At 53.1% G+C, this 26,825-nt stretch overlaps 1 protein-coding gene across 1 annotated transcript in view; it reads left to right on the forward strand.

Moving 5' to 3' along the window:
• LOC144505545 (CD5 antigen-like) overlaps positions 1-13,706 on the forward strand; it is a 68,805-nt gene extending 55,099 nt beyond the window's left edge. Inside the window, exons 10-13 of the mRNA XM_078231675.1 lie at positions 181-243; positions 2,379-2,489; positions 9,504-9,612; positions 12,412-13,706. Coding sequence (XP_078087801.1) covers positions 181-243; positions 2,379-2,489; positions 9,504-9,598 — 269 coding nt within the window. The 3' untranslated portion in view covers positions 9,599-9,612; positions 12,412-13,706. The remainder of the gene's footprint in view (positions 1-180; positions 244-2,378; positions 2,490-9,503; positions 9,613-12,411) is intronic.
• The last annotated feature ends 13,119 nt before the right edge of the window (positions 13,707-26,825 follow it).

A 26,825-nucleotide genomic window follows, 5' to 3' on the forward strand; every position in this document is an offset into this window, starting at 1 on the left:
CCTGCTTCTAGTTTCCATGTTTCTAAGTCAAATGCATTGGCACAAGCGTGTGCAAAGGTGGCACACACAGACGTGCGCCATTGACACAAGCAAACACACACTCGCTCACTCACTCAGTCGCACTCACTCACTTTGCTAGCAGGCTCGATGTTAATTGCTCTCTAAACCTCTCCCCCTCAGTGTTTCGGCGGAAGCATACACAACGCCAGTGGATCGGACCCACCGGGGCCGCCAGTCACGCAGGTAAGCACGGCGTTACCCGAACGGCAACGGGCTAGCGGGGCGGGGGAACGGCCAGGTGGCAGGCTGGGGGATCCAGGGGCTAATTCACCGGCTGGGGTTGGCACTCACTCCCATTGGGGCCCAACTCAGGGAAGCCTGCCTGACTCCCACAGAGTAACAGAGAGAGAGGGAGGACACGAAGAGAATGAGTTTAACTTTATAGAATCCCTACAGTGCAGGAGGAGGCCATTCGGGCCATCGAGTCTGCACCGACCACAATCCCACCCAGGCCCTACCCCTGTAACCCCATGCCTTTACCCGAGCTAGTCCCCGACACTTAGGGGAATTTTATCATCGCCAATCCACCTAACCCGCACATTTATTAGTTTCACAGGAACATTAACACTGCAATGAAATGACTGTGCACACTCCGGCGCCTGTTCGGGTCAATGCACTCTAACCAGCACGTCTTTCAGACTGTGGGAGGAAACCGGAGCACCCGGAGGAAACCCACGCAGACACAGGAAGAACGTGCAAACTCCGCACAGATAGTGACCCAAGCCGGGAATCGAACGCGGGGGCCGGGCGCTGTGAGGCAGCAGTGCTAACCACTGTGCCACCTTGCTGCCCATGGATAGAATGAGGCTGACAGAGAGAGAGGGGGAGAGGGAAAGAGGGAGAGGTGCAGCACGCCCTCAGCACTGACCCTCTGACAGTGCAGCGCTCCCTCAGTACTGACCCTCTGACAGTGCAGCACTCCCTCAGTACTGACCCTCTGACAGTGCAGCACTCCCTCAGCACTGACCCTCTGACAGTGCAGCACTCCCTCAGCACTGACCCTCTGACAGTGCAGCACTCCCTCAGCACCGACCCTCTGACAGTGCAGCACTCCCTCAGCACTGACCCTCTGACAGTGCAGCACTCCCTCAGCACTGACCCTCTGACAGTGCGGCACTCCCTCAGTACTGACCCTCTGACAGTGCAGCACTCCCTCAGTACTGACCCTCTGACAGTGCAACACTCCCTCAGCACTGACCCTCTGACAGTGCAGCACTCCCTCAGTACTGACCCTCTGACAGTGCAGCACTCCCTCAGCACCGACCCTCTGATAGTTCAGCACTGACCCTCTGGCAGTGCGGCACTCCCTCAATACTGACCCTCTGAAAGTGCGGCACTCCCTCAGCACTGACCCTCTGACAGTGCAGCACTCCCTCAGTACTGACCCTCTGACAGTGCAGCACTCCCTCAGTACTGACGCTGACAGTGCAGCGCTCCCTCAGCACTGACCCTCTGACAGTGCAGCACTCCCTCAGCACCGACCCTCTGACAGTGCAGCACTCCCTCAGCACTGACCCTCTGACGGTGCAGCACTCCCTCAGCACTGACACGCTGACAGTGCAGCGCTCCCTCAGTACTGACCCTCTGACAGTGCAGCGCTCCCTCAGTACTGACCCTCTGACAGTGCGGCACTCCCTCAGTACTGACCCTCTGACAGTGCAGCACTCCCTCAGCACTGACCCTCTGACAGTGCAGCCCTCCCTCAGCACTGACCCTCTGACAGTGCAGCTCTCCCTCAGTACTGACCCCCCTGACAGTGCAGCACTCCCTCAGTACTGACCCTCTGACAGTGCGGCACTCCCTCAGTACTGACGCTGACAGTGCAGCACTCCCTCGGTACTAACCCTCTGACACTGCAGCACTCCACAGTACACCATTATGGGATGGGAGTGTTGGTGGCTGGGCCAGCGTTTATTGCCTATCCCTAACTGCCCCTTGAGAAGGTGGTGGTGAGCTGCCTTCCTGAATCGCTGCTGTCCCTGAGGTGTAGGTACACCCACAGTGCTGTTAGGGAGGGAGTTCCTGGATTTTAACCCAGTGACAGTGAAGGAACGGCCGATATATTTCCAAGTCAGGATGGTGAGTGATTTGAGGGTGAACCTCCAGGTAATGCTGTTCCCAGGTATCTGCTGCCCTTGTCCTTCTGGATGGAAGCGGTTATGGGTTTGGAAGGTGCTGCCTAAGGAGCCTTGGTGAGTGCTGCAGTGCATCTTGTAGATGGTACACACGGCTGCCACTGAGTGGCAGTGTTGGACTGGTCCTCTTTGGCGAACGTCAGTATATAACAGTCTCTTTTTTCACATTCCTGTTTCGCAAAGTGTCGTTTCATCGAAACAACAACGCCAACCTCAGACCGGTCTCCACCCAAAGTGCAGACGGCAACCTCTACACGGGACCTCTGCAGAAGGATGCTTTCTCTGCTTACCCAGGTAAGGAGGCAGGGGCTTTCTGGCAGGCAAGGACAGGCCAAGGTTTCCATTTCTTTGGCCACTTCAGGGCGTTCCAAAGCCAGTGACGCGCTTGGGGAAATGTGGTCACTGAGGTGATTGGAATTGCGGCAGCCATTTTCTGTTGTCACGGTTACAGAACGTGCCTCACAATGAGTTGTTTGTATGATGGAATCTACAGTGAAGGAGGAGGCCATTCGGCCCATTGAGTCTGCACCAACCACAACCACACCCAGATCCTATTCCCATAACCCCATGCATTTACCGTCCTAATCCCCCTGACCCTAAGGGGCAATACAGCATGGCCAATCCACCTAACCCGCACATCTCTGGACTGTGGGAGGAAACCGGAGCACCCGGAGGAAACCCACGCAGACACGGGGAGAATGTGCAAACTCCACACAGGCAGTGACCCAAGCCGGAATTGAACCCGGGTCCCTGGGGCTGTGAGGCAGCAGTGCTAACCACTGTGCCACCGTGCCACCTGTATGTTAACAGCAAGTTTTTATTAACTACTTGTAACTATATATATATGTAGGTACAGTAAGGGATACAGACAAGGTGTTATCTCCACGTCTAATCATAGAATCATACAGTGCAGAAGAGGCCCTTCAGCCCATCGAGTCTGCATTGCCACATTAGAAACACCTGAACTCCCACCTAATGCCACTTGCCACAACTTGGCCCATAGCCCTGAATGTGCCAAGTGCTCATCCAGATGCTTTTTAAAGGATGTGAGGAATCCCACCTCCACCACCCTCCCAAGGCAGCGCATTCCAGACCATCACCACCCTCTGGGTAAAAAGATTTCTCCTCACATCCCCCTAAACCTCCTGCCCTTCACTTTTAACTTGTGTCCCCTCATGACTGACCCTTCAGCTAAGGGGAACAGCTGCTCCTTATCCACTCTGTCCGTGCCCCTCATAATCTTGTACCCCTCAATCAGGTCGCCCCTCAGTCTTCTCTGCTCCAACGAAAATAATCCACACCTACCCAACCTCTCTTCATAACTTAAATGCTCCGTCCCAGGCAGCATCCTGGGGAATCTCCTCTGCACCCTCTCCAGTGCAATCACATCCTTCCTAAAATGTGGTGACCAGAACTGCACACAGTGCTCCAGCTGTGGCCTCACCAAAGTTCTATAAAACAATTTTCGAAACAATGACTGTCACAGATCTCTGGACGATAGCACACGGACTCTAGGTTTGGGTTACCTGCCTTCTTACATCACAGTGTGGCCGGTACTGTATACATTAACCCTTCGTGTAACAGACCCTTATACTGCACCTACCCCCAACTCTTTATCCCATGGATACAGAGTTACATTAGTTTACTTCAAGTCTCACATTGTTGTAAGTCCTATGCATTTACCTTATTGCTCCAATCTTTCTGCTTTTTCAATGTTATTGCTATTATGGTATTAGCATTAACAACATTCACGCCGCCCTGTCTCACACTTCAAATCCTTGAAGTTAGAGGTCTAGACCATAAGACATAGGAGCAGAATTAGGCCACTCAGCCCATCGAATCTGCTCCACCATTCAACCAATGCTGATGTGGTTCTCATCTCCACTCTCCTGCCTTCTCCCGTAACCCCTGATCCCTTTATTGATCAAGAACCTATCTATCTCTGTCTTAAAGACACTCAATGACCCGGCCTCCACAGCCCTTTGTGGCAAAGAGTTCCACAGATTCACCACTCTCTGGCTGGAGAAATTCCTCCTCATCTCTGTTTTAAAGGGTCGTCCCTTCACTCTGAGGCTGTGCCCTCGAGTTCTAGTCTCTCCCACTCGTGGCCTCTCGGTATTCTGTAAGTTTCAATTAGATCCCACCCTCATCCTTCTAAACTCCATCTAGTACAGACCCAGACTCCTCAACTGCTCCTCATATGACAAACCCTTCTTTCCTGGGATCATACTTGTCTGACCAGAGCCTTATACAGCCTCAGTACATCCCTGTTCTTGTATTCTAGCCCTCTCGACATGAATGCCAACATTGAATTTGCCTTCCTAACTGCCGATTGAACCTGCACATTAACCTTTAGGTCTCTCTCAAGGCCTAAAGTCCTTGAAGTTAGCGGTTTAGGTCTCTCTGAAGGCCTAAAGTCCTTGAAGTTAGCGGTTTAGGTCTCTCTGAAGGCCTAAAGTCCTTGAAGTTAGCGGTTTAGGTCTCTCTGAAGGCCTAAAGTCCTTGAAGTTAGCGGTTTAGGTCTCTCTGAAGGCCTAAAGACCTTGAAGTTAGAGATTTAGGCCATCCAGAGGCCTTACAACCCTTCCACATCCTGTTTGCTGTTCTGATGGGGGAGAGGTAGGCCCCAGTAGTCCTGGCTTGGACTGGGGTTTGGCTGTTTGGTCCACTGCTTTATTTGATCCCCTGAATGCCGGTCCGTCCAACGTTGCATGGTTGCTGGTACTCTCAATCCTTTTTCACAGGGTGGACAAATGTGTACTCCTTGGCATTGCTTTATGGTCTTCTTTCTCAGTGTGGGCCTTCTCAAAGCCGACCTGAGGTTGAGGCAGAGCGTTCCTGTGACGGGAAGAAGGCTCAGTGGTACACTCACCTTTGCTTTCTCTTGCCGTCGACAGTGATAGACTGCGAGCAGGTTGGAGCATCCCTTATGGTTGTGGCCCGCTGGCTGGGAGTGGCACAGTGGGCACGGTGGCTAGCGTGTCAACCACCTATACCATCATCGCAGTTGGAGGTAGAGGCTTGTCAGACGGCTGATGGTTACCCTGGTACCAGTTCCACTGAGGGCTCCATGGCAACGTCCGGGGAGATAGTCTGACCATTGGGAAATTTCCGAGACTGGATTGATAAACCCGCTCTGCAGAGAGAAAGGGGAGAGATCGCAGGCCACATTCGAGTCTGAATAGTTTTTAGGGTTGCCTTTTTCAGATGGCAAGATCCCGCTGACTCCCTGAAGTCCAGTGCCATTTCACATTCGATTGAGCGCTGATTGGCAGTGGGCTGGACTTCTTCGAAGCCCCGCCTTGTTGTTATGTGAGCCAATCAGTGTCCTGCCTGGAGCTAAATCCCTGGATGTTGTCAAGGCAAGTCCCAGGAGTCCAAAGGGTGGGATGGTTAGGGATGCCCTTAGGGGTTGGGAGGAGGGCAAACATGGCATCGGTGTGGGGGCGGGGGTAGGTATCATAGAATCCCTACAGTGCAGAATGAGGCCATTCAGCCCATCGAGTCTGCACCAACTCTCCACCAGAGCATCTAACCCAGGCCCCACCATGTTGTATGAACATGTGAATCCGGATCAAGAATAGGCCACTCGGCCCCTCGAACCTGCTGCCCCATTCACAGCTGATCTGATTGTAACCTCAACCCACCCATTCCTGGTATTAGTCTGGGACACGTTCTCTGAACTATGAGTTACATTACGGGCAGGATTTTACAGCATCGCTCAAGTTGGACCGGGTATCTGAGCTGACATTTCCGTTGTCCACCCCTCGCCCACTCCGATTCCTTGGTGGACGAGGCACTCAAATTCCAGTGTATGGGTCTGTCAAGGAAGACTTTGGAGTCTTCTGTATGTTAACAGAAAGAGATAGGGAGGGTTAGGGGCTGGAGGAGGTTACAGAGATAGGGAGGGTTGTAGGGGCTGGAGGGGGTTACAGAGATAGGGAGGGTTAGGGGCTGGAGGGGGTTACAGAGATAGGGAGGGTTAGGGGCTGGAGGGGGTTACAGAGATAGGGAGGGTTAGGGGCTGGAGGGGGTTACAGAGATAGGGAGGGTTAGGGGCTGGAGGGGGTTACAGAGATAGGGAGGGTTGTAGGGGCTGGAGGAGGTTACAGAGATAGGGAGGGTTGTAGGGGGCTGGAGGAGGTTACGGAGATGGGGAGGGTTGTAGGGGCTGGAGGAGGTTACAGAAATAGGGAGGGTTGTAGGGACTGGAGGAGATTACAGAGATAGGGAGGGTTGTCGGGACTGGAGGAGATTACAGAGATAGGGAGGGTTGTAGTGGGCTGGAGGGGGTTACAGAGACAGGGGGAATTGTAGGGGCTGGAGGAGGTTACAGAAATAGGGAGGGTTGTTGGGACTGGAGGAGGTTACAGAGATAGGAAGGGTTGTTGGGACTGGAGGTGGTTACAGAGATAGGGAGGTGTTGTCGGACCTGGAGGGGGTTACAGAGATAGGGAGGGTTGTCGGGGGCTGGAGGGGGTTACAGAAATAGAGTGGTTGTAGGGGCTGGACAAGGTTACAGAGATAGGGAGGGTTGTAGGGACTGGAGGAGGTTACTGAGATAGGGAGGGTTGTAGGGGCTGGTGGAGGTTACAAAGATAGGGAGGGTTATAGGGGCTGGAGGAGGTTACAGAGATAGGAAGGGTTGTAGGAGCTGGAGGATGTTACAGAGATAAGGAGGGTTGTAGGGGCTGGTGGAGGTTACAAAGATAGTGAGGGTTATAGGGGCTGGTGGAGGTTACAAAGGTAGGGAGGGTTATAGGGGCTGGCGGAGGTTACAGAGATAGGAAGGGTTGTAGGAGCTGGAGGATGTTACAGAGATAAGGAGGGTTGTAGGGGCTGGTGGAAGTTACAAAGATAGTGAGGGTTATAGGGGCTGGAGGAGATTACAGAGATGGGGGGTTGGCAGGGCTGAAGGAGGTTACAGAGATAGGAAGGGTTGTAGGAGCTGGAGGATGTTACAGAGATAGTGAGGGTTGTAGGGGCTGGAGGAGGGTACAGAGAGAGGGAGGGTTGTAGGGCTAAGGGGCTTACAGAGATAGGGAGGGTTGTTGGGGGCCGGAGGTTACAGAGATAGAGAGGGTTGTCGGGACTGGATGAAGTTACAGAGATAGAACATAGAACATAGAACAGTACAGCACAGAACAGGCCCTTCGGCCCACGATGTTGTGCCGAGCTTTATCTGAAACCAAGATCAAGCTATCCCACTCCCTATCATCCTGGTGTGCTCCATGTGCCTATCCAATAACTGCTTAAATGTTCCTAAAGTGTCTGACTCCACTATCACTGCAGGCAGTCCATTCCACACCCCAACCACTCTCTGCGTAAAGACCCTACCTCTGATATCCTTCCGATATCTCCCACCATGAACCCTATAGTTATGCTCCCTTGTAATAGCTCCATCCACCCGAGGAAATAGTCTTTGAACGTTCACTCTATCTATCCCCTTCATCATTTTATAAACCTCTATTAAGTCTCCCCTCAGCCTCCTCCGCTCCAGAGAGAACAGCCCTAGCTCCCTCAACCTTTCCTCATAAGACCTACCCTCCAAACCAGGCAGCATCCTGGTAAATCTCCTCTGCATTCTTTCCAACGCTTCCACATCCTTCTTATAGTAAGGTGACCAGAACTGCACACAATATTCCAAATGTGGTCTCACCAAGGTCCTGTACAGTTGCAGCATAACCCCACGGCTCTTAAACTCCAACCCCCTGTTAATAAAAGCTAACACACTATAGGCCTTCTTAACAGCTCTATCCACTTGAGTGGCAACCTTTAGAGATCTGTGGATATGGACCCCAAGATCTCTCTGTTCCTCCACAGTCTTCAGAACCCTACCTTTGACCCTGTAATCCACATTTAAATTAGTCCTACCAAAATGAATCACCTCACATTTATCAGGGTTAAACTCCATTTGCCATTTTTCAGCCTAGCTCTGCATCCTATCTATATCTCTTTGCAGCCTACAACAGCCCTCCACCTCATCCACTACTCCACCAATCTTGGTGTCATCAGCAAATTTACTGATCCACCCTTCAGCCCCCTCCTCCAAGTCATTAATAAAAATCACAAAGAGCAGAGGACCAAGCACTGATCCCTAGGTAGGGAGGGTTGTTGGGGCTGGAAGGGGTTACAGAGATAGGGAGGGTTGTAGGAGCTGGAGGGGTTTACAGAGATAGGGAGGGTTGTAGGGGGCTGGAGGGAGTTACAGAGATAGGGAGGGTTGTAGGAGCTGGAGGGGGCTACAGAGATAGGGAGTGTTGTAGGGACTGGAGGAGATTACAGAGATAGGGAGTGTTGTAGGGACTGGAGGAGGTTACAGAGATAGGGAGGATTGTAGGGGCTGGAGGAGGTTTCTGTGATAGGGAGGGGTGTAGGTGCTGGAGGAGGTTACAGAAATGGGTTGTCAGGGCTGGAGGAGGTTATAGAGATAGGGAGGGTTGTAGGGGGTGAAGGAGGTTACAGAGATAGGGAGGGTTATAGGGGGTGGAGGAGGTTACAGAGATAGGGAGGGTTGTAGGGGGTGGAGGAGGTTACAGAGATAGGGAGGGTTGTAGGGGGTGGAGGAGGTTACAGAGATAGGGAGGGTTGTAGGGGGTGGAGGAGGTTACAGAGATAGGGAGGGTTATAGGGGGTGGAGGAGGTTACAGAGATAGGGAGGGTTGTAGGGGGTGGAGGAGTTTACAGAAATAGGGAGGGTTGTAGGGGGTGGAGGAGGTTACAGAGATAGGGAGGGTTGTAGGGGGTGGAGGAGGTTACAGAAATAGGGAGGGTTGTAGGGGGTGGAGGAGGTTACAGAGATAGGGAGGGTTGTAGGGGGTGGAGGGGGTTACAGAGATAGGGAGGGTTGTAGGGTGTGGAGGAGGTTACAGAGATAGGGAGGGTTGTAGGGGGTGGAGGAGGTTACAGAAATAGGGAGGGTTGTAGGGGGTGGAGGAGGTTACAGAAATAGGGAGGGTTGTAGGGGCTGGAGGAGGTTACAGAAATAGGGAGGGTTGTAGGGGGTGGAGGAGGTTACAGAGATTGGGAGGGTTGTAGGGGGTGGAGGAGGTTACAGAGATTGGGAGGGTTGTAGGGGGTGGAGGAGGTTACAGAGATAGGGAGGGTTGTAGGGGGTGGAGGAGGTTACAGAGATTGGGAGGGTTGTAGGGGGTGAAGGAGGTTACAGAGATAGGGAGGGTTGTAGGGGGTGGAGGAGGTTACAGGGCTCGGGAGAGTAAGGATCAGAGTGAATATCCTCCACTATTACGCTCTCACCAGTCCCACCACTGTTGTCAGCTCATCAATCGGTTTCCTTATTCTCTACAGCTTTGGAGCGAAGGGCGAACATCTCCGTGAATCCACGCGACAACTCCTCAGAGAGTGACTACGATTTCTTCGATACAAATGCCCAGCGATTGTAGAGAGCTTCAGCAAAGTGAGTATCCAGAGAGATGGTCAATGGGTTGCTCACAGAGCGACAGGTAAAGGGGGGGCAGAGGGATGGGGGGGGGGGGGGTTGGGGGGGGGTTGGGGGGTTGGGGGGTGGAGGGGGTTGGGGGGGGTTGGGGGGGGTGGGGGGGGGGAAGGGCGGGGGGGGGGGAGTGGGTGAGGCGGTCCCAGTCAGGACCCCGAATCCGTTCTCCAATCACTCCACACTGGCTGAAGACAGAGGCCAAAGGGAAAGGTTCAATCAGTCAGACTTTATGGACTTCGTGTGAAGATGGCGCTGATCGGGTCCGACTGGAAAGTGATGATGCCAGAGGCAAGGAAAGGTAACACAGTTTGCCTCATCACAGTATGAGGCTTCACAGAAGGGGGCCATTTGGCCCCTTGTGCCTGTGCTGGCCCTTTGAAAGACTCCATCCAATTAATCCCACCACCCTTGCTGCTTTTGCACCATAATCCCTGCAAATTCCTTTCCCATAAATATTTACCCAACTCCCTGTTTGAAAATGTTTTGGTTCCTTTCAGCTACAGCCATTCGCAGTGTGAATAAAAATCTCAACTGGGCTGTGAACCCATATCTCCAGCGCAGTGGTCCAGACCTCTGCATTAGAAATCGACTAGCATTACCACTCGGCAATTTTTGCCACCTAACTTTCTCTCCACCTCATACCCCAACAACGTCATTCATATTTTAATCATAATTACAATCCCATTCCAAATCCATTCACTCTTGAAACCTCCTTGCACAAGGGATGTGGACGTCACTGCCTAGGCCCAACATTTATTCCCCGTCTCCCTAATTGCCCCTTGAGAAGGTGGTGGTGAGCTGCCTTCTTGAACCTCTGCAGTCCCCGAGGTGTAGGTACACCCACAGTGCTGTTAGGGAGGGATGACACGTGGGACCACTACCTTCCAAGACTCCAGCCAAGACACTCACCATCCTGTCTTGGAAATATATCGCCATTCCTTCACTGACACTGGGTCAAAGTCCCAGAACTCTGTCCCTAACAGTAATGTGGTTGAACTGACACCATAGGGGCAGTACAGTGGTTAGCACTGCTGCCTCACAGCGCCAGGGACCCGGGTTCGATTCCAGCCTCGGGTCACTGTCTGTGTGGAGTTTGCACGATCTCCCCGTGCCTGCGTGGCTTTCCTCCGGGTGCTCTGATTTCCTCCCACAGTCCAAAGATGTGTAGGTTAGGTGGATTGGCCATGCTAAATTGCCCCTTAGTGTCCAAAGATGAGCAGGTTAGGGGGATTGGCCATGCTAAATTGCCCCTTAGTGTCCAAAGATGTGCACGTTAGGTGGATTGGCCATGCTAAATTGCCCCTTAGGATCTAAAGATGTGCAGGTTAGGTGGATTGGCCAAGCTAAATTGCCCCTTAGTATCTAAAGATGTGTAGGTTAGGTGGATTGGCCATGCTAAATTGCCCCTTAGTGTCCAAAGATGTGCAGGTTAGGTGGATTGGCCATGCTAAATTGCCCCTTAGTGTCCAAAGATGAGCAGGTTAGGGGGATTGGCCATGCTAAATTGCCCCTTAGTGTCCAAAGATGTGCAAGTTAGGTGGATTGGCCATGCTAAATTGCTCCTTAGGATCTAAAGATGTGCAGGTTAGGTGGATTGGCCAAGCTAAATTGCCCCTTAGTATCTAAAGATGTGTAGGTTAGGTGGATTGGCCATGCTAAATTGCCCCTTAGTGTCCAAAGATGTGCAGGTTAGGTGGATTGGCCATGCTAAATTGCCCCTTAGGATCTAAAGATGTGCAGGTTAGGTGGATTGGCCAAGCTAAATTGCCCCTTAGTATCTAAAGATGTGTAGGTTAGGTGGATTGGCCATGCTAAATTGCCCCTTAGTGTCCAAAGATGTGCAGGTTAGGTGGATTGGCCATGCTAAATTGCCCCTTAGTGTCCAAAGATATGCAGGTTAGGTGGATTGGCCGTGCTAAATTGTCCCTTCGTGTCCAAAGATGTGCAGGTTAGGTGGATTGGCCATGCTAAATTGCCCCTTCGTGTCCAAAGATGTGCAGGTTAGGTGGATTGGCCATGCTAAATTGCCCCTTCGTGTCCAAAGATGTGCAGGTTAGGTGGATTGGCCATGCTAAATTGCCCCTTAGTGTTCCGAGATGTGTAGATTAAGGGGTTAGTGGGGTAAATATGTAGGGTTACCGGGATAGGGCCTGGGCAAGATTCTGTCATGGAGTCTGTGCAGACTTGATGGGCCGAATGGCCTCCTTCTGGAGGTGCTCTATGACTCTACGTCGCTGAAACTTTTTATCTTGCAGTAATCAGGACAAACACAAGAATGCCAAATTTCACGCTGCAGGGGAAATGGGTGATAATAACTACACTGAGAACCAGTCTGTGATAATCAGGCAAACTCCTAACATGCTTCACATACATGTGCTCGGAGTGACTTAGGGCCAAACATAGGGACCCATTCTCTGCAAACCAAAGGGATATTATCAAGCCTTACACCTTTTGGAATTACCGGGGAGCGTGGGAGCCTCGGCCAGTCAGAGTTAACTTGCCACCCATTCTGCACCGTGTGGTATAAATTGTCACTTAAAATCTGGCAGTCCTGTGTTTGTCCTGGTGGAACGAGGTGAGAATCATCGGCGACAAGGCTCTCTTTACAGCAATGTTTAAGTGCCGCCAGGTCAGTGTAAATGTGTGAAGCTGTGAATCTTACTGTTGATGCTGTAAATCCCATGATGTTGAGGAACAGACTGCGAGCAAGAATAGCCGACCTTTAACTGACCAGCGTACTCTCTTGTTTCTGTTTTACAGATGCGGGGAGCATTGTGAAATTTCTGGAGGTCCTTGGGGGGGGTGGTTTGCAGGGGTTGACTTGCAGGCTGAGAGGGTCGAAGAGCTCGGAGGTACCCCGGGCAAGATCTTCAATGTGGCTGATCTGAGGTGTAAATCTTTGGAAGAATATTAAGACTCGTTGGGTTGGAGTTCTCGCGTTGGTGCCCATTGTCACTGGTTAGGTGATGGCAGCCGCTGTTCGCAGAGTCACACAGATTCCCTGAGCCAGCACGATCGGGTACAACACAGCCGTTTTAATTACCTGTGTTCATTCCCCACCCGCCCCTCCCTTTCCATTAAGACTTCTTCCCGAACGCATTGAGGACTGGTAACCGAGTGAGCAGTTATTCACACAACCGGAAACGTATCTTTCAATGATAAAGGTCACACATTTCTCCATATCACTGTCAATTTTGCTATCTGACAGTAATAGGATTCAATATACTGGAAAATGATTCAAAAAGGACACTGCACCCACTTGCTAACCAGAAGAAGCATTCTTTCTGGTTGTATCACAGCTTGGTATGGCTCCTGCTCTGCCCAAGACTGCAAGGAACTACAAAAGGTCATGAATGCAGCCCAATCCATCACGCAAACCAGCCTCCCATCCATTGACTCTGTCTACACTTCCCGCTGCCTCGGTAAAGCAGCCAGCATAATTAAGGACCCCACGCACCCCGGACATTCTCTCTTCCACCTTCTTCCATCGGGAAAAAGATACAAAAGTCTGAGGTCACGTACCAACCGACTCGAGAACAGCTTCTTCCCTGCTGCTGTCAGACTTTTGAATGGGCCGACCTCGCACGAAGCCAGTGGTTCCCAAACTTTTTTCACTGGGCCGCACTTTCGGAATAAAAATTTGCTCGCCCCACACCGAATTTTTTATTGATGAGAAATACATTCAAAAACAAAAAAAACAACTCCTAGCAGTGCTTGATTCATAGAACACAACTACTTTATAATATGATCATGGGACATCCAGAAAGTATAAAACAATGCTTGTTTAAACCATGTTTAAATGTTTCTTTGATTGTCCTTGAATCTTCCCGCCACACTTGCCATCCTCTCTCACCGCACCAGTGTGGCGCGCCGCACCCTTTGGGAACCACTGCACTAAGCTGGTCTTTCCCTGCACCATATCTGTAACTGCAACACTATATTCTGCACCCTCTCCTTTCCTTCTCCTCTATGTACTCTATGAACGGTATGCAAGAAACAATACTTTTCACTGTATACCAATACATGTGACAACAATAAATCAAATGTCGATGGTGTTTGCTGATCAGTCTCTGAATCATAGAGTCCCTACAGTGCAGAAGGAGGCCATTCGGCCCATCGAGTCTGCACCAACCACAATCCCACCCAGCCCCTATCTCCATAACTTCATGTATTTACCCTGCTAATCCCCCGACACTAAGGGGCAATTTATCATGGCCAATCCACCTAAACTTGAAACATCTTTGGAGTGTGGGAGGAAACCAGAGCACCCGGAGGAAACTCACGCAGACACGGGGAAAACGTGCAAACTCCGCACAAACAGCCGGGAATTGAACCCAGGTCCCTGGCGCTGTGCTAACCACTGTGTCACCGTCTCTGAAATAATTTTTTTGTGATTGTGAATAAATTTGTAAAATTCTTTGTGTAATCCCAGGAAAATGAATGCCGTCTTGAACCAGTGCAATGCAATTGGCAGAAATATACCATTTTTGGCCTGGGATGAGGCGGGTGAGGTTGGGGAGGTGGCGGGGTCAGTTTTGTGGGCTTAGACAGATTGGGGTGGGTTCTGTTTTGTTGCTGAATCTTGAACAGCTCCCCCGATCCGAGTCCACTTGCCGACTCAATCAGCTCGCTGTCTTCTCACACGGTATCAATTGTTGTTTGAGATTTGGCATTCTCGCGACTCTGTCCTGGTGAGCTTACATCAGGAAGCTTTGAGAGCGGGTGTGAGATTCTCTGTCCTTCCCACAGCGTTGTTCGCAATGGGGGAAGGTTGGCGGGGGGAGGGAGCTGGAGTGCGGCAATCCATTCGCAGCATCTTCTGGTCCTGCCACTGTCACACTGGGAATTGCCACTGAAGCCACGCCACTCTGCTGGGAAGCCCGCGGCAGGGAGGGGGTGCACCGCCGGCAGGACCAGAGAATCCCACCGGTGTGAACAACCGGAGAATTCCAGCCCTTCTCTCTATTTTCAGCAATATTCAAGTTCTGGGCTCCCAAATGACCAATCCTGACTGGGTAATAAAGCACGTCAATGTCCCAGGGTGCAACTGGGGGCTAATTTGCTAAATTGAGGCAATTTTGTAAAACGTACAAGGCTGGTTCTCAATGCGATGCCACATTGCATTAGGTTGTTGAGGGAATGCTGCGGGAGGCCGGGGGGGGGGGGGGGGGGAGGGGGGTTAATGGGGTGGGGGGATTGGAGAAACCTGGGGGCACAGGAAGATCCAAACTCACAAATAGGGGTCCATCGACCTCCGATGGAATCGCAGCATCGGTGGAGGCCATTCAGCCCATTGTGTCTGTAGCGACTCTCTGCGAGAGCAACCCAGCTAGTCTGACTCGCCACCCTGTCCCCGTAACACTGCACAACGTTTCTCTTCCGATATATAATGATCCAATTCCCTCCGAAAGCCTCGATTGAATTCCCCCGTCCCTCTTTCTCTGGCAGTGTATCCCAGATCCAAAGTACTCGCAGTGTAAAAACATTTTCCCCGTTTTCCTCACCGTCCTTGCACCAGTCGTCTTAAGTCAGCATTCTCTGGTTCTAGATCCTTCCACCAATAGGACCAGTTCCTCTTCTCCCCACTTAAATGGAGCGTAATGTGTGTGAATGTGAACCTGTCCACTTTGGCAGGTAGAATTTAAAAAACAGTGTGCTATTTAAATGGAGAGGGATTTGGGCATCGTGGTCCATGGAATCCCTGCAGGAGGCCATTTGGCCCATCGAGCCTGCACCAACAACAACACCCAGGCCCGATCCCCGTAACCCCACGTATTTACCCTGCTAATCCCCCTGACGCTAAGGGGCAATTTAGCACGGCTCGTTTCCAGAAAAACAGTTTATACTATTGAAAGATTACATTACTCTGTGGTGCAGAGAGATAGAAGCCCTACAGAGCAGAAAGAGGCCATTTGGCCCATCGAGTCTGCACCGAACACAATCCCACCCTACCCCCATATCCCTACATATTTACCCACTAATCCCTCTAACCTACACATCTCAGGACACTAAGGGGCAATTTTTAGCATGGCCAATCAACCTAACCCGCACATCTTTGGACTGTGGGAGGAACCGGAGGAAACCCACGCAGACACGAGGAGAATGTGCAAACTCCACACAGACAATGACCCAAGCCGGGAATCGATTAGAAGCAGCTCAGAAAAGGTTCACATGGCTTTGGGATGAAGGGGTTGCCTTACAAGGAAAGGCTGGACTGGCTGGGCCTGTGTCCTTTGGAGTTTAGAGGAATGAGAGGTGATCCTATTGAAACATATCCGATTCTGAGGGGATCTGACAGGGTGAATGCCGAGAGAATGTCTCAAAACACAGAGAGAACAAAGAACGATACAGCACAGGAACAGGCCCTTCGGCCCTCCAAGCCTGCGCCAATACGTTGTTTCTCCCTCTATTCATGTGACTATCAAGATACACCTTTAATGTTGCTAATGTTGCTTCCACCACCTCCTCTGGCAGCGCGTTCCAGGCACCCACCATTCTCTGTGTGAAAAACTTCCCCCGCACATCTCCCTTAAACTTTGCCCTCTCACCTTGAACCTGTGCCCCCTGTAATTGACACTTCCACCCTGGGAAAAAGCCTCTGAATATCCATCCTGTCTGTGCCTCTCATAATTGCATCAACCTCTTATCCGGTCTCCCCTCAGTACCAGTGTTTCCAGTGAAAACAATCCTAGTTTATTCAACCTCTCCGCATAGTCAACACCCTCGAGACCAGGCAACATCCTGGTGAACCTTCTTTACACTCTCTCCAAAGCTTTCACATCCTTCTGGTCGTGTGGCGACCAGAACTGTACACAATACTCCAAATGCGGCCTCATTAAAGTTTTATACAGCTGTAACATAACTTGCCAACTTTTATACTCGATGCCCAGTCTAATGAAAGCAAACATGCCGTATGCCTTCTTGACCACCTTCTCCACCTGTGTTGCCACTTTCAGGGTTCCACTGTATGCCTAGATCCCTCTGTATGTCAATACTCTTAAGGGTTCTGCCATTTACTTAGAATTTGCATAAGGGGCTTCACATTTAAGAGAACCAAAAGCTATAGGGAAATGGTTCCCAACCTGTGGTCCGGTCCATGAGGGTAAAGCAGGTGGTCCAGAGACAAGAAATACAATACCGTGCAAAGTTGGTTAGGATTATATTCGCTGGAGTTTAGAAGAGTGAGAGAGGATCCCAGAGAAACTTATAAAATTCCAACAGGGTTAGACAGGGTAGATTCAGAAAGAATGTTCCTGATGGCGGGGGAGTCCAGAACTCGGGGTCAGAGTTTGAGGATTTAGAACTGAGGTGAGGAAAAATTTCTTCACCTAAAGGGTGGTGAACATGTGGAATTCACTACCACAGAAAGTAGTTCAGGCCAAAACGTTGTGTGATTTCAAGAAGAAATTAGATATTGCTCTTGGGGCTAAAGGGACCAAGAGACATGGGGGGGAAGGGGGGAGTCAGGATATTGAATTCGATGATCAGCTATGATCAAAATGAATGGCGGAGCAGGCTCGAAGGGCCGAATGGTCTACTCTTGCTTCTAGTTTCGATGTTTCTATGTTTATATGTATGTATCATAATCGATGCGACATTATTCACAAGATAATTTGCTTCATAAATATATTTGTGTAATATAATCCATTATCGTTCTCTGAAAAAGTGTAACACAATGTATTTGTGAGTGTGCACCAGAGACTATTAAAAATAGCTGTGTTTTTAATACTCATTGACATACAAGTGTCGTGAATGTAGCCCAATCCATCACGCAAACCAGCCTCCCATCCATTGACTCTGTCTACACTTCCTGCTACCTCGGCAAAGCAGCCGGCATAATTAAGGACTCCACACACCCCAGACATTCTCTCTTCCACCTTCTTCCGTTGGGAAAAAGATACAAAAGTCTGAGGTCACGTACCAACCGACTCAAGAACAGCTTCTTCCCTGCTGCTGTCAGACTTTTGAATGGACTTAACTCGCATTAAGTTGATCTTTCTCTACACCCTAGCTACGACTGTAACACTACATTCTGCACCCTCTCCTTTCCTTCTCTATGAACGGTATGTTTTGTCTGAAGTGTACGCAAGAAACAATACTTTTCACTATATACTACTACATGTGACAATAATAAATCAAATCAAATCATAAGACATAGGAGCAGAATTAGGCCACTCGGCCCATCAAGTCTGCTCCGCCATTCAATCATGGCTGATATTTTTCTCATCCCCATTCTCCTGCTTTTTCCCCATAACCCCTGATCCCCTTATTAATCAAGAACCTATCTATCTCTGTCTGAGACACTCAATGACCCGGCCTCCACAGCCTTCTGCGGCAAAGAGTTCCACAGATTCACCACTCTCTGGCTGAAGAAATTCCTCCTCATCTCTGTTTTAAAGGATCATCCCTTTAGCCTGAGGTTGTGCCCTCTGGTTCTAGTTTTTCCTACGAGTGGAAACATCCTCTCCATGTCCACTCTATCCAGGCCTCGCAGTACCCTGTGAGTTTCAATAAGATCCCCCCCTCATCCTTCTAAACTCCAATGAGTACAGACCCAGAGTCCTCAACCGTTCCTCATACGACAAGCTCTTCATTCCAGGGATCATTCCTGTGAACCTCCTCTGGACCCTTTCCAAGGCCAGCACATCCTTCCTCATATTATGGGGTCCAAAACTGTTCACAATACTCCAAATGGGGTCTGACCAGAGGCTTATGCAGCCTCAGAAGTACATTCCTGCTCGTGTATTCTAGCCCTCTTGACATGAATGCTAACATTGCATTTGCCTTCCTAACTGCCGACTGAACCTGCACGTTAACCTTAAGGGAGTCTTGAACAAGGACTCCTAAGTGCCTTTGTGTTTCTGATTTCCTAAGCATTTTCCCATTTAGAAAATAGTCTATGCCTCCATTCCTCCTTCCAAAGTGCAGAATCTCACTCTTTTCCACATTGTATTCCATCTGCCACTTCTTTGCCCACTCTCCTAACCTGTCCAAGTCCTTCTGCAGCCCCCCTGCTTCCTCAATACTACCTGTCCCTCTACATATCTTTGTATCATCTGCAAACTTAGCAACAGTGCCTTCAGTTCCTTCCTCCAAATCGTTAATGTATATTGTGACAAGTTGTGGTCCCAGCACCGACCCCTGAGGCACACCACTAGTCACCGGCTGCCATCCTGAGAGAGACCCCTTTATCCCCACTCTCTGCCTTCTGCCAGTCAGCCAATCCTCTATCCATGCCAGGATCTTACCCTTAACACCATGGGCTCTTAACTTATTTAACAGTCTCCTCTGCGGCACCTTGTCAAAGGCCTTCTGGAAATCGAAATAAATCACATCCACTGGCTCTTCTTTATCTAACTTCCTTGTTACCTCCTCAAAGAACTCTAACAGATTTGTCAGACATGACCTCCCCTTGACGAAGCTGTGCTGACTCAGTCCTATTTTATCATGCACTTCCAAGTACTCCGCCATCTCACCCTTAATAATTGACTCGAAAATCTTGCCAATGACTGAAGTCAGGCTAACCGGCCTATAATTTCCCGTCTGCTGCCTCCCTCCCTTCTTAAACAGCGGTGTTACATCAGCTACTTTCCAGTCCTCTGGGACCCTCCCTGCCTCCAGTGATTCCTGAAAGATCACCACCAATGCCTCCACAATTTCCTCAGCGATCTCTTTTAGAACCCTGGGGTGTAGTCCATCCGGTCCAGGTGATTTATCCACCTTCAGACCTTTCAGTTTCCCCAGAACCTTCTCCTTAGTGATGGCCACTACACTCACCTGTGCCCCCTGACTCTCCTGGAGCTCTGTCGACCAAATTTCGCCAATTTGAATTCAATAAAAAAATATCTGGAATTATGAATCTACTGATGACCATGAAACCATTGTCGATTGTCGGAAAAACCCATCTGGCTCACTAATACCCTTTAGGGAAGGAAATCTGCTGATAGTCAGATGCTCTTTCCTCGGGTAGAAAAGTCAGGCACAAGGGGACATCGGTTTAAGGTGGGTGGGTGGGTGGGTGGGGAAAAGTTTAGAGGAGATGTGTGAGGCAAGTCGTTTACACAGAGGGTGGTGAATGTCTGGAACTCTCTGCCTGGGGAGGTGGTGGGAGCAGGTACGATAGCGACATTTAAGGGGCAACTAGACGAATCCATGAATAGGATGGGAATGGAAGGATACGGACTCGGTAAGTGCGTACGGTTTTAGGTTAGGAAGGCAGCATGATCGGCACAGGCCTGGAGGGCCGAACGGCCTGTTCCTGTGCTGTGATTTTCTTTGTCCGACAGACAAAATAAGGACAAACACGTCGGCATGGCGCCCCCCTCCCCATCTCCTCACCTCTGCCCCTCCCTTCCCCACTCCCCTTCCCCTCTCCATCCTCTCTCCCCCTCCCACCCCCCCTCTGCCACTCCCTCCTCCGCTCACGCACCCCCTCCCCTACCCTGCTCCCCCGCCCATACCCGCAACCCCTCCCCCCTCCGCTGCCCCCTCCCCTTCCCTGTCCCCCTCCCCCCCTCCTCCATACCCCTCTGTCCCCTCTCCCCCTCCACCCCCCCTCAATCCCCCTCCCCCCCCTCAATCCCCCTCCCCTCCCCTGCTCCCCCCTCCTTCCGACCCCCTTCCCCTTCTCCCCCCCTTCCCCTTCATTCTCCCCCCCTCCTTCTCCCCCTCCTCTTCCCCCCTTCTCTCCCCCCCATTGCCCCCCTTCCTCTCCCCCCGCCCCCTTCCTCTCCCCCCATTGCCCCTCTTCCTCTCCCCCCCATTGCCCCCCTTCCTCTCACCCCCATTCCCCCCCTTCCTCTCCCCCCCATTCCCCCCCTTCCTCTCCCCCCATGCCCCCCTTCCTCTCCCCCCATTGCCCACTTCCTCTCCCCCCATTGCCCCCCTTCCTCTCCCCCCCATTGCTCCCACCTTCCTCACCCCCATTGCCCCCACCGTCCTCTCCCCCCTGCCCCCCCTTCCTCTCCCCCCATTGCCCCCCTTCCTCTCCCCCCATTGCCCCCCTTCCTCTCCCCTCATTGCCCCCCTTCCTCTCCCCCCCATGCCCCCACCTTCCTCTCCCCCCTGCCCCTTCCTCTCCCCCCATTGCCCCCCTTCCTCTCCCCCCATTGCCCCCTTCCTCTCCCCCCATTGCCCCCCTTCCTCTCCCCCCCCATTGCTCCCACCTTCGTCTCCCCCCCATTGCCCCCCTTCCTCTCCCCCCATTGCCCCCCCTTCCTCTCCCCCCATTGCCCCCCTTCCTCTCCTCCCATTGCCCCCCCTTCCTCTCCCCCCATTGCCCCCCTTCCTCTCCCCCCCATGCCCCCCCTTCCTCTCCCCCCATGCCCCCCCCTTCCTCTCCCCCCCATGCCCCCCCTTCCTCTCCCCCCCATGCCCCCCCTTCCTCTCCCCCCCATGCCCCCCCCCTTCCTCTGCCCCCATGCCCCCCTTCCTCTCCCCCCCATTGCCCCCCTTCCTCTCCCCCCATGCCCCCCTTCCTCTTCCCCCCATGCCCCCCCTTCCACTCCCCCCATGCCCCCCCTTCCTCTGCCCCCCATGCCCCCCCTTCCTCTGCCCTCCATGCCCCCCTTCCTTTGCCCTCCATGCCCCCCCTTCCTCTGCCCCCCATGCCCCCCCTTCCTCTGCCCCCCATGAACCCCCTTCCTCTCCCCCCATGAACCCTCTTCCTCTCCCCCCCATGCCCCCCCTTCCTCTCCCCCGCATGCCCCCCCCCTTCCTCTCCCCGGATTGCCCCCCTTCCTCTCCCCCCCATGCCCTCCCTTCCTCTCCCCCCCATTGCCCCCCTTCCTCTCCCCCCTGCCCCCCTTCCTCTCCCCCCTGCCCCCACCTTCCTCTCCCCCCTGCCCCCACCTTCCTCACCCCCCCCGCCCCCCTTCCTCTCCCCCCGCCCCCCTTCCTCTCCCCCCCGCCCCCCTTCCTCTCCCCCCCGCCCCCTTTCCTCTCCCCCCTGCCCCCACCTTCCTCTCACCCCCTGCCCCCACCTTCCTCTCCCCCCTGCCCCCACCTTCCTCTCCCCCCTGCCCCCACCTTCCTCTCCCCCCTGCCCCCACCTTCCTCTCCCCCCTTGCCCCCCTTCCTCTCCCCCCTTGCCCCCCTTCCTCTCCCCCATTGCCCTCCCTTCCTCTCCCCCCCATGCCCTCCCTTCCTCTCCCCCCCATGCCCTCCCTTCCTCTCCCCCCCATGCCCTCCCTTCCTCTCCCCCCATGCCCTCCCTTCCTCTCCCCCCCATGCCCTCCCTTCCTCTCCCCTCCATGCCCTCCCGTCCTCTCCCCCCCCATGCCCTCCCTTCCTCTCCCCCCCATGCCCTCCCTTCCTCTCCCCCCCATGCCCTCCCTTCCTCTCCCCCCCATGCCCTCCCTTCCTCTCCCCCCCATGCCCTCCCTTCCTCTCCCCCCATGCCCTCCCTTCCTCTCCCCCCCATGCCCTCCCTTCCTCTCCCCCCATGCCCTCCCTTCCTCTTCCCCCCATGCCCTCCCTTCCTCTCCCCCCCATGCCCTCCCTTCCTCTCCCCCCCATGCCCTCCCTTCCTCTCCCCCCCATGCCCTCCCTTCCTCTCCCCCCCATGCCCTCCCTTCCTCTCCCCCCATGCCCTCCCTTCCTCTCCCCCCCATGCCCTCCCTTCCTCTCCCCCCCATGCCCTCCCTTCCTCTCCCCCCATGCCCTCCCTTCCTCTCCCCCCCATGCCCTCCCTTCCTCCCCCCCCCATGCCCTCCCTTCCTCCCCCCCCATGCCCTCCCTTCCTCCCCCCCCCATGCCCTCCCTTCCTCTCCCCCCCATGCCCTCCCTTCCTCTCCCCCCCATGCCCTCCCTTCCTCTCCCCCCCATGCCCTCCCTTCCTCTCCCCCCCATGCCCTCCCTTCCTCTCCCCCCCATGCCCTCCCTTCCTCTCCCCCCCATGCCCTCCCTTCCTCTCCCCCCCATGCCCTCCCTTCCTCTCCCCCCCATGCCCTCCCTTCCTCTCCCCCCCATGCCCTCCCTTCCTCTCCCCCCCATGCCCTCCCTTCCTCTCCCCCCCATGCCCTCCCTTCCTCTCCCCCCCATGCCCTCCCTTCCTCTCCCCCCCATGCCCTCCCTTCCTCTCCCCCCCATGCCCTCCCTTCCTCTCCCCCCCATGCCCTCCCTTCCTCTCCCCCCCATGCCCTCCCTTCCTCTCCCCCCTTGCCCCCCTCCTCCGCCCCCCTTGCCCCCCTCCTCCGCCCCCCCCTTCTTCCTCTCCCCTCCCCCCCCCGGGAAGCCCCGCCCACATTCCTCGCGCCTGACATTCTAAACCGTCTCTCCAGAGGGAATGCGCCGCGTGCCGGGAGCCGCATGCGCAGTGCGGGGATCGCGGTGCTGGAGCCGCTGTTGACCATGTTGTACAATTGAGCCCCGGATGGAACAAAGTCAACCGCAGCAACAGGGGCTCCTTCACCAGAGGGAAATCAGTTGGTTGAAGAACGAAAGGCCAAAGTATCTTCTCAAGGGGCTGCTGCACACACAGAGTCAGAGTAAAGAGGAGGAATAGCAAAGGGAATTTTACAGCAACAAGAACCAGAGAAATGAAGATTATTTCACCTGGTTTCCAGAGTCAGATTCCCCTGAGCATGCGCAGTGTGGGAATCACTGTGCTGGCAGCCGCATGCGCAGTGTGGGAATCACTGTGCTGGCAGCCGCATGCGCAGTGTGGGAATCACTGTGCTGGCAGCCGCATGCGCAGTGTGGGAATCACGGTGCTGGGAGCCGCATGCGCAGTGTGGGAATCACTGTGCTGGCAGCCGCATGCGCAGTGTGGGAATCACTGTGCTGGCAGCCGCATGCGCAGTGCCGAGTGCCAGGGAGCGGTCTGCGCATGTGCCGGTCCCCTGAGGATTTCCAGTTCATCTGCCTGAAGACAGGGGGTGCAGGAAAAGGTAGGGACACCATTAGCTGTCGAGTTCCCATCAAACCGAGGGGTTGGTGATGGGTTCACTTTAAGTCGCTGACTTTCATTTCTTTTGACTATTCTTGTGATTTTGTTGTTTCTTCTCCTGTGCCGGTTGCTCGGAAACACTTTTTCAGAATCTTTTCAATGTCCTTGTTTGCCATGATGAATTCCCCACTCTCTCCCTCGAACACACATTGCTTTTGTCTCCTCTCTTCCTGTTTAATAGACTTGTTGAAGCTTTTACTGTGTGTGTTTCTAATTGCTGAGAGTTTCTCTAATTGTACACTTTCCCCTTTGAATCCTTGTTCCTGATCCTTTGCTGCATTGTAAAACCATCCTAATATTTTCTGCTGCCATTAATGTTGCTGCTTTGGAAATATTGTTCTTTCTATTGGACAGCTGAGCTGGAATGGCAGGATGCGCATGCGGAGTGCGGGAGAAGAAGGGGCGCGTGCGCAGTCCGTGCATGGAGGGCCGCATGCGCAGTGCGGAAACATGGGCGGGGCCGAAATCCCGCCCCTGCCGGCAAACCCCCGGAAGCTGCGGCATGACGTGCTCTGTGTCGTCATCAGGAGGCGTGGCCTGCAGTCCCCAGTAGGCGGGGCATAGCCATGGTCAGTGGGCGGGGTTTGTGTCGTCATCAGCCTCCGGCTCTGTGTCGTCATCAGGCAATCACAGGCGAGAAAAACCAGCATCCGGCCCTGGCGCCTGCGCAGTCACCTGGGGGCGGGGCCCAGGCGTCAAGAGAGGCGTGAGGGAGGCGTCGCTCATCGGCTGTGGGAGGCATCACACAGAACCAGCTGTTCGGCTGAGGGAGGAATCACACAGAACCAGCTGTTCGGCTGAGGGAGGAATCACACAGACGGATCTGATCGGCTCCCAGAGGAATCAGGCAGGAGGGTGGGAACCGGAGCAGCAGCTCAGTGGGTAAGATTTGGGGGTTCAGGTGCAGAGCTCCTTAAAATGCCACAAACAGGAGCAGAAATAGTCCAGAAGGCCAAAGGAATGCTGCCCTTCATATCGAAAGGGCTGGAGTATCGGGATGCAGATGTTATGCTGCAGTTGTACAAACCCCTAGTTAGAGGCCACTGAGAATCCTGTGAGCCGGTATGGACAGGATACCTTAGGAAGGATGGTTCAACCCTGGAGGGAGCTCAACGCAGGTTGACAAGAATGATCCCTGGACTTCAGGGGTTCAGTTACACGCAGAGATTAGACAAATTAGCCCTTTATTGTCTCCAATTCAGAAGGTTGAGGGGTGATCTGATAGAAATCTACAAAATATTTCCAGGGAAGGACAGGGTGGATCAGGAGAAACTGTTGCCACTCGTTGGGGCCAAGCCATTGCGGAGAGTTGTTGGAAAACACTTCTACCCGCAGAGAGTGGTGGAGGGTTGGAACTCTCTTCCTCAAACGCCGGTGGATGCTGCTTCAAGTGTGAGCTTTCAGTCTGAGACAGACACATTTTTATTGAGCAGGGGGATGGAGGGATATGGGCCCAGGGCAGGTACATGGGGTCAGGACACAGATCAGCCATGATCTTATTGAATGGCAGAGCGGGATCGAGGGGCTGAATGCTCAACTCCTCTTATTATGTTCCTATGTTCCTAGATGGAGCTCATCGGCTACGGGAGGAATCGCGCAGGCGGTGCTCATCGGCTACGGGAGGAATCACGCAGAAGGAGCTCATCGGGTACAGGAGGAATCACGCAGACGGTGCTCATCGGCTACGGGAGGAATCACGCAGACGGTGCTATTCGGTTGTGGGAGGAATCATTCAGACGGTGCTATTCGGCTGCAGGAGGAATCGCACAGATGGTGCTCATCGGCTATGGGAGGAATCGTGCAGAAGGAGCTCGTTGGCTACAGGAGGAATCACACAGACGGTGCTCATCGGCTACGGGAGGAATCACGCAGACAGTACTATTCGGTTGTGGGAGGAATCACGCAGACGGTGCTATTCGGTTATGGAAGGAATCACGCAGAAGGAGCTCATCGGCTATGGGAGGAATCACGCAGACGGTGCTCATCGGCTACGGGAGGAATCACGCAGACGGTGCTATTCGGTTGTGGGAGGAATCATTCAGACGGTGCTATTCGGCTGCAGGAGGAATCGCACAGATGGTGCTCATCGGCTATGGGAGGAATCGTGCAGAAGGAGCTCGTTGGCTACAGGAGGAATCACACAGACGGTGCTCATCGGCTACGGGAGGAATCACGCAGACAGTACTATTCGGTTGTGGGAGGAATCACGCAGACGGTGCTATTCGGTTATGGAAGGAATCACGCAGAAGGAGCTCATCGGCTATGGGAGGAATCACGCAGAAGGAGCTCGTTGGCTACAGGAGGAATCACGCAGACGGTGCTATTCGGCTACAGGAGGAATTGCGCAAACAGTGCTATTCGGTTATGGGAGGAATCACGCAGACAATGCTCATCGGCTACGGGAGGAATCACGCAGACGGTGCTCATCGGCTACGGGAGGAATCGCGCAGACGGTGCTCATTGGTTCCAGGGGAGGTAACACGCCACTCACACTTTCTGACTTACACACAGATATAAACATATTCTCTCTCACTCAGTCTCTCATTCATTCACACATGCTCACTGTCACACACACACACATTCACACAGCCTCTGTCACATCATGCACTAACACTCACTGACAATAACACACAAACACACACACACATACTCACACACACACACACAAACACACACACACACACTCACACACAGTTACTCTCGCTCATTCACACACCCTCTCACACACTCACATTGACCCACACTGGCGCACACACACACAAACGTGTGTGTGTCACTGAATGCACGTGTGTGTGTGTCACTGAATGCACGTGTGTGTGTGTCACTGAATGCACGTGTGTGTGTGTCACTGAATGCACGTGTGTGTGTGTCACTGAATGCACGTGTGTGTGTGTCACTGTATGCACGTGTGTGTGTCACTGAATGCACGTGTGTGTGTGTCACTGAATGCACGTGCGTGTGTGTCACTGAATGCACGTGCGTGTGTGTCACTGAATGCACGTGTGTGTGTGTCACTGTATGCACGTGTGTGTGTCACTGAATGCACGTGTGTGTGTGTCACTGAATGCACGTGTGTGTGTGTCACTGAATGCACGTGTGTGTGTGTCACTGAATGCACGTGTGTGTGTGTCACTGTATGCACGTGTGTGTGTCACTGAATGCACGTGTGTGTGTCACTGAATGCACGTGTGTGTGTGTCACTGAATGCACGTGTGTGTGTGTCACT

Source organism: Mustelus asterias, chromosome 16 (assembly GCF_964213995.1).
Source record: "Mustelus asterias chromosome 16, sMusAst1.hap1.1, whole genome shotgun sequence".
Classification (NCBI taxonomy): Eukaryota; Metazoa; Chordata; class Chondrichthyes; order Carcharhiniformes; family Triakidae; genus Mustelus; species Mustelus asterias.